Here is a 12,965-nt window from a genome sequence, read left to right on the forward strand (position 1 = left end):
AAATCACTCAACAATAAACTATGCTGAAGTTGAAGTGACACAAAAAGGTTTCAAAATACTGCTTCAGAAGCATTTTACTTATTTCAAAACTAAAACATCTCCATAAGAGATTATCCCAATTTTTGCTTAAATCTTCTACTTCAGACTTTAAAACAAACAAAAATCTACAAACCTGAATTTTTCTACAGCCACCCAAATTGTCTCTCACACACTCAGAAATAAAAAGTGTCATTGTATATAGCTCTTCATCTTTTCAAGAAATACTGGATAAAGTAGATGTGTGTGTCTACTGGTAAAAACACATCTCCAAAGTTTTAATATTTCATTTTGTTAAAATTGTAGTATGTCATTTAACAGTTTTTTAGGAAAGAACTAAGGAAGCAAACTACTTCACAAGGATTACCAGACATTTCTGCAAAGCTCTTTGAAGTTAATAAAACTACATAATTATTTCCCCACCCTCCCATCCAAATGTATCTGATTTTCAGAGACTGCCTGAACAAGTACCTGCAATTTTATTGGGAAGATTTTTCCGAAGTGCTTTGTTATTGCTTCCTTCCTAGGGCAACAACTGGCTTACAGTTCTAACGTAGTATTAGAACTCAGAGCCTCCCAGTTTAGATCCTGATGCTTTAAACACTATGCAGAAGAAATTTATCAGAAATTTCTTTTTAAAAAAATACCAATCTTCCTCATAATATTTATTCTGGAGAATGTTCAGAATTTTCCTATGGAGTAAAATATTCTACAAAACAATAAAGGATCAAACATTTAGGAAAAAAGCAAAATAAACCGGAAATGATCAATTAAAATCAAACAACCCTGAAACATAATAAAAATAAAACATGGTAATTCAAAAACCCAGCTGCACCCAATGACAAACAAGAAGTAAAGGGACCGTCGATAAAATGAAGGAACACAACATAATTGATGGGTTTGAATCTGTCTTAATTTGACAAATTCTGCTTCGTGCACGATGGTCCATAGCAATTCAGGACATTATAGAAGTACTGTGCTAAGACAACTCTTATCACAGCTGCCTTAACTTTGTGTCACTTAAATAAAGACATTGAATCAATTAGCATATTGAATATATTCTTGTTCACACAGGTCTTAAAACTACAGTTATATCTTATCCTACCTTGTTGTGGTCAGCAAAGTAACATCACGAGTAGCATCACAGAGGACTGTGGTCAGTGATTTTTTGAAAGAATCCACATCAGGCTCCAAATTAACAGAAACATCAGGAACAGAAGAACTGGGCAGAAATAAATGGAAATATATTAGAATATATTTTCTGAAAAATGTGTTTTTAGGATATAGTATAAAAAGATGACAAACATTGCTGTCAAGGATTAGTACTAGTAATTACTTCAGCTTGATCACTAGGTATTTCTTTTTCAATATATTTTTTATTGTTAGCTTTCTAAAAGCTTCTCTAAAAGCTCTTCTATGGGGTAGCCAGAGGTGATTTCACAACAAGGTATATGTCTTTTGTAGAAGGGTTTGAAGAAAGAAGAAAGTTTTCTAAATCGACCAGGCTAAGCAGATCTACAAATATAATTGAAAAGAGAGAAAAATCCTAAATAAAATAATAAACCCAGAATAAATATTTAATTTTAGCTTTCTTGAAATGCCAAGTACTGGAGGGATGGCATATAACATTGCTAGATTAAGCCAATGTCAACGTAATCACAGCAGTCCAGCTTACAAGAAAGTAATTGTTAGGATAGACCATGCAAACATAGCTTTATTGAGAATTTTTAAAATATGCTTTATTGTACCAACCATAAAGGCCTAATTATATTAAAAGCCTAGTTCACATTTGAACAACTAGTGAAAATTACAACCACATCATGATCTATCATGCCACATAGTTCACACTTGAATCATAATCTGTTAATAAAAAATAGACAGCACCACATCTCCCATTTCAAGATGACCAATAATATATCTGAGTCTGAAGTGATCATAGTCTAAAACATACAAAACAGATTAATAATCTATTTTTAAAACTTGAAATCTGACAGTAAATATTTTAAAATATTTTGCATATAAAACATTTAAAAATTAAATGTCTCTTAGATTCACATTTTACTTCTCCACCAAAGAGGTTACACATACATTTCTTCATGAATGATCTCATTTGCTATCTGGAAGTAGCCTGGTTAGTTCAAGTTAAGAGTTTTCTGAAAACAGAATCTATCTTTTCTTATTTTTCTGTTCGCCAGAAACATTGGGAAGTCTATCAGTGCTTTTCAACACGGTTGACATTTTCTGACTCCAATATATTCTAAATTGATTTGATAGACTGAAATTGGGAAGCCAATACATTTAAGGAAATAATAATGGGGACATAGGGACTCATGTGGTTAGGATGCTGAGTCAGAAGATCACTGAGAGGTGACAGTTTGGCAGTTCAAAAACCCATTTGTGAGCCTCGTGACAGAATGAGCTCCCATTGATTGTTCCAGTTCCTGACCACCTAGCAGTTTGAAAGCATGCAAACACAGGTAGATAAATAGGTACCACATTGGTGGGAAAATACCAGGGACATAAGCAATGATGATGTCACCAGCTAATCCTTTCAATTAAGAAGCACCTTAGTAGGTGCTTCTGACACAAATGTAGTAGTAATAGCAAATAATAATAAACTCATCAAACTTGATTTGATTTAAATACTTCAGTGAAACACATTTATTTTAAACCCTTGACAAACAGATTATTATTTGCTCACAGAGAGACAGAATGTACTAAACAAATAGAATTTTTGGAGGTTACTATCACTGTTAGAAGGTTGTAGCATATATTGAAAATTGAAAAATGGAGAACTATGTGTTGATATTAATATGTATAATAACATTAGATCACATAAATCTGATTAATGTGGTAATTTTCATTTGTATCAATATTACTCTTGTATCAAAATGGATGACACTCAGATCCCACACAGTCCATGAAATTATATTGATGTATGTTTAAAAATTAAAAAAAAAACTTTACAAAAAAATTTTGGAGGAAAAAAATTATAAAGCAATACTTGATCAATGTTAATCTATGACTACATGAATACCAAGGAAGACTTGGTAAAAGAAATGTCTTTCCAATTATGCTTAAGACTCATGAGACTGAAATAATCAGAAAAAATGTCTCAGTTTAATGAATAGCTGCTTAAAGAAGTTGAAATATGCACAGTATATTCAACAGATCAGTTGGTTCAACCTCTAAATCACTCGTGGCATAATCAACAGCAAATATCTGAGTCAACGTGGGATGATAACATACACAAAGCAATCTAAGGTAACTTTAAGCTTTTGAGGATACAATGAAAAATAAGCTATATACCCAAGAGGCTTCTAAATGCTATGGATTGAAGTTTGAATTTACACTATATTCATAAGATTATGGATAGAGGCAGAAATATGCTTGCAACACACAACACTCTTCCACATCTGCCATATTAACCAGAAGTAATTTTTTTTGTCTACATACCATATTGACTTAAAATAATTATTAACACAAGATGGCTCATTCCATATTTCCTGATGTTGAAGTCAGGCAATATATTTCAGCATTTTAAACTATCCATTATTCAGTAGTTAAATAGATTTTGAGTATGCTGCTTCACTCAGTTCATAGTGTATTGAACATTAAAGAATCTACAGTGAGGCAAATAGAGGAAATGCCCTTGTGGCTATGTATAGATTCTTGTCTTTTGCACCATGCTATTTTCCACAATGTATAGCACATTATATAGCTTCATGTTTTAGACTTCCATAATTTCCTAACAAACTGGGAAATGGTTATACCCTTATTTTTTGTGGTACATCATAGACTCAGAAGACAAATAGTCCTCTGAATCACTATTTAAAGAATGTCCTAATTAGATACTTTGGGCAATTATTTTTTCTTCATGCAAATTCTTCCCACGATTATTCTTGATCTAACTCAGTGAGATAATGTATTTTATAGAAGCTTGCTTTTATGCCTTGCTGCATTGAAGAGAGTCTCCAGGGATGTATTATGCTCCTGCCATAAAATATTATGTTGGACATATTTTGCCTTGATCAATCAAACTTTTCACTGTAATGAAATCCACACCAAGTGAAGTGATGGACCACAATCACCCTACCAGCTAGAAGTGGCACACCTCAGTGCTTCACCAAGGCACTTTACTCCTTTTTTGTTGATCTGCAAAGATCTGTGCAGTCCTATGATTGATGATATAATGAAGTAAAATTCAAAGGTTCAATAAAAAGCAAGGCATGGACTGGCAGGAAATGGTTATGTAATGCTCATATCTTCCTTTTGTAAATGTGCATCACTTGTTTAAATACAGCTTTTTCCAAATGACTTAAGTCAGCGTGATCTAATATATTTCACTAAGAGCCATATTGGTCTAAAATAAATGCTAATATTTATTATTTAGTATTTTTAGTTTAGAATAAAAACAACCCTGGAGCTTAGGAATTCTGCTTAAAGCCACCATGATGAAGGTTACACATGAATGTTATAATTAAACAAAGTTATATTCAACCTCTGTTTACATTTCTGTTTATTTAGACAACAAAACATTTCCAGAAGTTCTAATGAGCTACCCAGGCTTAGATTAAGACAATGTACAATGTACTATTAGCTAAGAATACATTTAAGCAGCAGTAGCACAGATGGCATGAAATTTTGGTTTAGTTAGGGATTTGCTGCAGCCCACAAACAGTTGTCTTATTCACTCATATCTCCAGCATCTAAGGCTTAAAAAAAAATATCAGCAAAGGCAAGGAGCATAAAGATTAAATTTAGAAGATCAGAGCAAACTACAGGGGTTGTAATGATAGTAGTGAGGAGAACACTCGCCCAAGTAATACAGTGAGCATATGGTCAGGGTTGTAAAAATAGTCCCCTTATAAAAAAACCTCAATTTTCACCAAGTTCTCTTCCTTAACTTTGTTCTTTTTTAAACAAAATTTTGATATTTTTGATTTTGAAAATGCAAGACACAATTTATATCTCTATATACTAAATACAGTAACTAAAACAACATTGAGATGGCGGAGGTAAAGTACTCAAAAAAACTTTGGGTTCATTGAAACAATAGTGTTCAAACAAAGGAGAATTGGGACCCTGTCATAATCTATAACTGAACTACCCTGAAACATCTGCTAAGAGTCTAAACCAAGAACAGACTAAACTACATATAATTTTTCTTCAGTACATTACTGACAGCAAAAACAGGATGGTGTTTGATGAAGCTGTTTGGGTGTTGAATTTTTATTTGCCAGACAACAAGCTTGCTTCTTTTTTTCTTTTTAAAGACCCCCTGGACATATTTTCATTTTTACTGTGAACTTTTTTTTTGGATATTTTATTGATTTCTGTCCTCATAAACAAAATGTTTTTGAATGTCCTGTAGATCAGTGTTCTCAACCTTTTGCTCATGCTGGAGCCCCTTTAAATATGTTTTGTGGCCATGGACCATGACCACAGACTCCCAAGACTTAACTTGGGATTTAAGATCATAACAGATCTTAAATGTTAAGATTTAGATAACAGAATTTCTTTGAATCTTTGTGGACCCCCAGTGATAACATCGCGACCCCCTTAGAGGTCTGCGGAGAGAACCACTACTGTAAATTCCTGGTGAAATAATCAATTGTTTCAAACCCTTGAACTTAATACACTGAAACATATATGCAGACACAGAGAAACTGCAATTAAAAGAAGAAACTTGTCATTCTTGTTCTACTGTTCCTTGCATTGTAATATTTTATAAATACTTGAACTTGATTCTAGAATTTATAGTTCCAAGAATTCTTAGAAGATTAAGAAAAAATGTTGAAGTGGCATGTAGGACATATAGTATAAGGTCAAGTCGTTGGATACAAAGTATTTTAAAAACTTGACCTTATATGTCTTACATGTACAATAGATCAAAACAATGGCTGCTTTAATCTCTGTCTTAAACATTTTTTACAAAGAGCAGTTCACTACTACAAGATAATTAGGCCCATTATTGAATAGGATTTACATATTTTCTTTTCTTCAATGAGAAGTGCCTCAGTCAGTGATACTGAGCAAGCTTTTCTAAAAGACAGTTTATAATTCCCCTTTCCCCCCCTAAAAACAATCTCAGTCATATGGAAATGTTAATCATGTTCTATGATCTATTCTCAGCCAACAAATAATAATATGTGTAGACTCTGTTGTTTAATCTAGCATGACTAAAAAACAGAGAACACAAGTCCCTCTATTGCAGAAAATCTGCCTCACAGATACATGTAGGTTCAGACAAGGAAAATGGTTATCAAAAAGTAATTTGGAGTAAAAATGACATTTAAGTCATTTTCATATATATTTTATTCAACTTTACCTTAGCACATGGTATGAACTTTGACATATAACTTGGAAATCATGTTTTTTCATATTATGAGAATGCTTTAGAAAATTTGTATGTACTTTAATATGATGTGTGAACTCAGCTATTGATTAGTTTTTGGACATGAATTAGTTGCTAGATTATGTTATACTGCATGATAAGAACAAGACAACGTAATTCTGATTTGAAATATATCTGTTTTAAATTAATTAAAGTATTCTTCAACCACAGTTTGTTGGTATGGGAAAAATAATAAAACATTGCTAAAGAAAAAGAAGCAAATATTTATAAGTTTCTATTCCTCTTAATATATGCTAGAAGAAAAGCCTGAGAAAGAATATGTAGTTAATTCTTATCAGTTTATACACTTTTATTAAAAATATGCAGGTATCTTAACTTCACTTTAAAGCCCCTGTAATAGACACAGAGTATGTACAATTTATTTTTTTTAAAAAAACTATCTTGTATAATCAAGAATTTTCAAATGTGTTCAATTTCAATTCCCATGCTGATTTATGGAAAATGAAAGTTAATATTATGCATTTGGAGAACAAGATGTTGGAAAAAACATATCTCTTTTTTTCAGACTTAGCAGTTAGAAAACTAATAAGCAATCTATCCCAATGCTAAAAACTTTTAGCATAGCCTAGTGTAGCAGATGAAATAATTGAGTGCACACTTCAAAGATTAGATAGATAATTTTTGAAGAAAATAGCTTACAAAAACATGTATAGTCTATATATAAAAAAATAGGAAAATTAGTACATTTATCCTCTATGGGTGCAGCACACAGATCAAGTCATAGACTATTGCATAAACAGTGTTCATGTTACGTTCATTCAGAACATAATATCAAAAACAATTCTTCCAATCAATAGTTAATTTCATATAACTTGCTAGGGCAAAATCAAATAATCAATATGTACATGTCCAATATCTGAGTTCAATCTATTAATCCAGATTGTTTTTCTCCCTCAAGGAGAGAAAAGTGAGGGTTTTTTTCATTTTTAAATTTACCCTATTGTTATTTTAATACCTGAGGTTTCTCTATAACTACAGCAAACATATTGTTCTCAACAATGGATTGCTATTTTTAATATATTAGTTAATAGTAATGATAAGTTAATATAAAAGCAAAGCACCACCCTAGTAAGACTGATTATTGAACACAATCTTACAGGAACATGGTGTACTATTCACCTGTGAAAGAATGACTATCTAGGAAGAGAAAAGAGATAATGAACACAATTCAGAAAAGAAAAAAGGTAATATATTTCTAAGAAATTAGAAAAGGTTAGAAAGGAACTCAAAATAACCCCACCTTGATTTTATTTGGCACAACAGTGGGAAATTCCAAACTTTCAACATTTGCTTAGCCTACACTACAATAACAAAGAGTATTCCTGGAATCATCCTGCTTCTCTTTCTTAAACTAGCCTATCCTGAAGGGATGACATCACCAATCCCCACCATGCAGCTAAGTGGTGTGTGTGTGTGTGTGTGTGTGTGTGTGTGTGCGTGTGTGTGTGTGTGTGTGTGTGTGTGTGGATTCACTAAGAGAACAGTCTGTCACTTACTGTATCTGCAGATGAAAATGGAATTTCATGACAGCTCTTTGGAATCTTGGCAGCCTACGCAAGAGTCTTGCCAGGTGATGAGATTATGCAGAAAACTATCTGGGGGCTGCAACTCCATCCCTCCTATACCTATTCCATGCATGCATCTTTTTCATTCAGTGGATGACAACAGGAAAAAAAAATCCCGTGTAAATGTAAGAGAGACATATGGTTACAGAATAACGCCCATATGTTGGAGCTTACACAGCCTATGCAGACCAACCTTTCTTGATGGTGGGGGGGAGATATTTGAATTATTGGTGAGATTAGCCTGAAACAGCCTTATTTAATCCATGGGGTTTTTTGGAAGGTTAAGATAAGGTTATAATTCCCAGCTAGTATTTCTACAGTTCTGGAGAACCTGGCTGAGATACATGAGAGCTTTCTTACACTTCTCAACTCGGAGAAAGAAATACACCAAAACCATGAGGAATGTTCACAAATGTTGTTTTGATTTGAACCTATAATTTACTATAACTGAAAACTTCATCTAGTATACCTATTTCACTTTTAACGTCTTCAATAAATTCAGCATTTCACATCAGTATTACAAATGTTTACACTGTTTAACCTTGTTCCCCAGAACCAAAAGAAAAAGAAAAAAAGGGGGGAAAGGGGTAGGATGAAGGTGGAAAACAAGAGTACTGCGCTGAAACTGAATCAACAAATCAGACCAGCCCGCATTTAACAGAAGTAGACAATGGCAACAGCCAGACAACACATTCAAAATAATTGAAAGTAAGGTCAGCTTGGTATTTTAATTACAGTTGGTTCAAAACTCCCTGTTGGAGTTTTTGGTTAAATTCCCACAGAACACTGGGTGCCCTTTTTCACTTCATCTCAAATCTCACAGGATGTCTGAAAGACAAATATACAGGGATCTCCTTTGGAATTATCAGGAAGTTCAAATAAATTTGATCACCCCAAACAATCCAAACCCATGGTGTCACAACAAGAGAGCAGGTGCACACAAGCAACTGAATAAGACTTATTAGTACATTTTCATCTGCAGGCTCAAATCTTCAACATTTACATGAAATACATGAAATGTAAATGTTCAGTAATACAAAGATGGCTCTATGATCTCAATAGAGAAATTGCCTTACAGCCAGTTTACGCTGAAGTTAGTCCTACTGAGTTCAATAAAAGTTTCCAAATATGCACAGAATTACAGCACCAATGATATGTAAGCATGAAAATCAACACTGCAGAATATCACACAATTTTGAATATACTTATATAAAAATCAGCCAGGTTAAGACTATAGCGACCCTATATACAACAACTCTATCAATAAATGGAATGCAATTATACCTATGAATAATACAACATATATCATAAACCAAATGGTACCCTTCCATTTTAAAGGCAAAGCTTTTTTAACTTCTATTTTACTTCTATTTATAGGAGAAACTGTAAAAAAATTTAAGAACCTCTAACATGTTTTTTTTATTTTTAAAGTTTCAAAGTGTGAAAAAAATAACAGGATGAAATCTGGATTTTTTACTCCTTGGGGTGACAATACAACTACCTGAGAAGTTATGAGCTTATCTCCTCCTAAATAACAATTTATTCTGCAATCACCCTTGCACAATAAACAGCAATCTGATACATGTCAAGAATGTCTGTTTAAAATCAAAGAGTGAAGCACTTGTGTTCCTTGTACCATAAAAGTTCAGCTGCCAATTCATAGCTTATAAAAGCAAAGCCAGAAGTTTCCCTGTATAATGCCTCTAGGTCTCCATGCAACTGACAAACACATCCAAGAAACAGACTGACAACCGACAAACACATCCAAGAAACAAACTTTCAAGCCATGTGTACTTTTGTCTTCAGTGACCAGAAAATAAAGATACAAATTGCTTTCCTTCAATTTTTTAGCCTTTTCCTCCCTCTCCTTCTTCTTCAAGGGAGCACTTAAGTAAAGTCCCGGTTTAACACATGTAACAGAGAATGAGTCACACAAGGAAGGAGGAAAAATTAGAAGAAGCTACTTAAAGGCCACTTTCGTCACACCATTATTTAAAAAACCCCTCGCTCCTTCCAGCCCCGAAGTCAAACCATTCACAAAGCGAATCACCCGCCAGAGTTAAAAGGAAGGAGGCAAAAACAAAGTTCACTGTTGGATCATCCTCAGCTCCAAAAGGTAAAAATCCAAGAATTTATTTAAATCTTGCCCCTCCAGTGGAATAAATAAACAAGCGCACGGTGACGGACAGAGATCAACATACCCACGCCGCCTTTTTGGCACATCCACCCGAATCCAAAACTTTTTTTTTTTTTAACAAACCGGAGGAAATCAGCCGCCGCCTGGTTGCGGGTTGCGTTGCCTATCTCCTCACCACCACTATCCGGAAAGCTGTTAAGAGTAGACGGCTCAGCCACACAAAAGGCCAGTGGCTATTAAGAAAGGAGCGAAAGAAAAAAGAAAAAAGGAGGTCGTGGTGGAGCCCAACTTAAGAAGCTCCTCCCCGATACTCCCACAGGGAAAGCGGACGTCTAGCAACCGGGCGGCCGGTTCGCCAGGCATCCGAGGCTACTCCCGGGTCGCTGGAATGTCGGCACGCCTCCCGCCCGCCACAGTCTTCCCTTGTGGGTGGGGGGGAAACGCCCGGACAATTACAGACTCGTGGGGGGGACGGGACACCGAAGTCCCGATCCTCTCTCTAGAGTGCCTGCGGTTCCCTGCCTTCTGCCCGCGACAGCAGCGCGTGTGGATGCCAGGAAAAACAAACACGTGGTGCTCGTGGCGCGTTTTAATTCCTTTTTCTCTCTCTTTCGGTCCAAGCAGCCCTTAACGGAGCTGCTTTCCAGGACTTTTGGAGTCATGCTCGACCAACCGCTGTCTTTTGAGTTTTCGGGAACGCTTTCCGCTCTACGCGGCAATAAAGGGCCCAAATTAACTGTGGTTTTTTTTTTTAAAAAAAGATTCCCAAGCCGGACCTTTTCTCACTGAAGTTTTCATTTCAATACTTCCGCCGTATCCGCGGAAAATGAACGCAAAAAGAAAAGGACCACAACACCTTGTTAAATGGTGTGGGGGAAAGGGGGGCTCCAGCGATTCTCTTATGCCCTGAACATATTGGAACCGGTGTTTGAAGTTTTGTTTTGTTTTTAAAATCACTTTTCTAATGCACAGTTCATGGATGCCATGAACTGCTAAGTGTATCATAAAAGTAGACGGAAAAACATCAATGAAATCCTGCAAATGCCTATTCAAAAGCATTAATTCTCTTATGTCCGCCAAAAAGTCTTGTAATTGCCAGGATGCCCAGGCACATTGGGGTAAACAATTTTTTAGCATCTTAAGAGTATCCCTCTGGACTTAAAATATTGACCGTTCAAAGTTACAACAGCATTGAAAAAAGTGACTTATGACCATTCTTCACATTGACGGCCATTGTGGCATCCACATGGTACCTGATCAAAATTCTGCTGCTTGGCAACAGATTCATATTTACAATGGTTGCAGTATCCCGGCATGATAGGATCCCCTTTTGTGTCCTGAGAAGCAAAATCAGTGGGGAACCCAGATTCACTTAACATGTTGCTAACTTCACAACTGCAGGGATTCACTTAAATAACTGGCAAGAAAAGTTGTAAAATGGGGCAAAACTCATATAACAAATGTCTCACTTGAAAAGACAAATTTGTGGCTTTAATTGTGATCATAAGTTGAGGACTCCTGTAGCGGCCCAATTGGTGATCTGGGGCTGTCTTTTTTAAAAAAAAAAAATAGTTGCTATTTTCAGCAACTATTTAATTGTTCTGTAAAAATATATACAGACCTTGGTTATTGTACACATACCGTGTTTCTCACAAAATAAGGCCGGGCCTTATGTTGTTGTTTTTTGAGCCCCGAAAAAACGGCTAGGACGTCTTTCGGGGGTGAATTAATTTCTCCCTCCCCCCACGCACCAGCGCTGTCTCCAATAACAGCGACAGCAGTGGCGGGAACCGTGGAAGTTATGGAGGTGGCTCCCTCACCCAAGAAGCGGCTGAAACGCTTCCACGATTCCCGCTGCTGCCACTGTTATTGGAGACGGTGCTGGCAAGAGAGGGACAGCTGCAGCTTGGCCTGGGTGCAGGAATGGGCTGCGCACTGGGACTTTTGCAAACTTGCAGAGCCCGAGGCTGGAGCACCAAGGATAGAGCAGCAGAGACACTCTCTCGGCTCTTCTCATGCCCACCCAGGATTAAACCTCAGGATTAAACCAAAATACAGCACGCGGCACTCCCAGGTACCTCAAAATGTTTTTTTCCTGTTGTTACGGGGATGGGGGGGAAGCGGGAGCGACTCAGATGCTGTTGTTTGGAGACGGCGCTGGCGAGAGAGGCACCAGAACCGGTGGGAACCATGGAAGCTACGGAGGCCTGAGAAGCGGCTGAAACACTGCCGGACATCCACGCCAACACTGTCCACTGCTGACCCCGGTAAGGGAGGGGTAAGGGAGCCCTCTGTACTCCACCATGATTGGCTGTTAGGAGCGGCTGATGGTGAGGTGTAACTGCCCGTGGGCCACTCCTAATTCCCCCCTCACCTCCCCCCCAGTTTCTCATGTTTTAAACTAGCCTAAATTTGGGGGGAGGGGCTTAATTTCATTTTATGCCTAAAAAACATGCTGGGTTTTCCTATTGGGGGGAGGCGTATTGTTGGAGAAAATGGTACTGAGTATGTTTGCATATTGTTCATTCCTCTCCATTAGATGAATTGGCCTGTGTGAATTTTGTTTATCCGCACATCATGAGGCCATTTGCCAAGTTATAGAAGCCTAGCTGAGATGGATGAACATAGGGCACACCAAACAATGGAGCTCAGATTTTCACTTAGTTCCAAACCGACCTGGGCCAGTCATTGCTTCTTTTTCCAACCCACCTCTGAATCATATCATGAGGATACAACACGTGTCACCACTATCAGAAGAAAAACTTGTGTGCATGAAAACATCAATTTCTAAGGAAACAATCATAAAAAA

General features: G+C 36.4%; 1 protein-coding gene across 21 annotated transcripts in view; it reads right to left on the reverse strand.

The window, feature by feature from the left end:
- The window catches only part of TACC2 (transforming acidic coiled-coil containing protein 2), a 170,062-nt gene that overhangs the window by 103,440 nt on the left and 53,657 nt on the right, over nt 1–12,965 (reverse strand). For 12 of the 21 annotated variants that reach the window (XM_087932588.1, XM_087932587.1, XM_087932586.1 and 9 more), the window contains one exon: nt 1,142–1,258. In XM_087932588.1, the coding sequence (XP_087788714.1) occupies nt 1,142–1,258 (117 nt within the window). Of the gene's footprint in view, nt 1–1,141; nt 1,259–10,220; nt 10,700–12,965 lie in introns of those variants that run through there. The other 9 variants (XM_087932599.1, XM_087932598.1, XM_087932600.1 and 6 more) reach the window with 8 other exon arrangements.

Source organism: Pseudonaja textilis, chromosome 4 (assembly GCF_049901715.1).
Source record: "Pseudonaja textilis isolate UNSWEBS1 chromosome 4, rPseTex1.2, whole genome shotgun sequence".
NCBI lineage: Eukaryota > Metazoa > Chordata > Lepidosauria > Squamata > Elapidae > Pseudonaja > Pseudonaja textilis.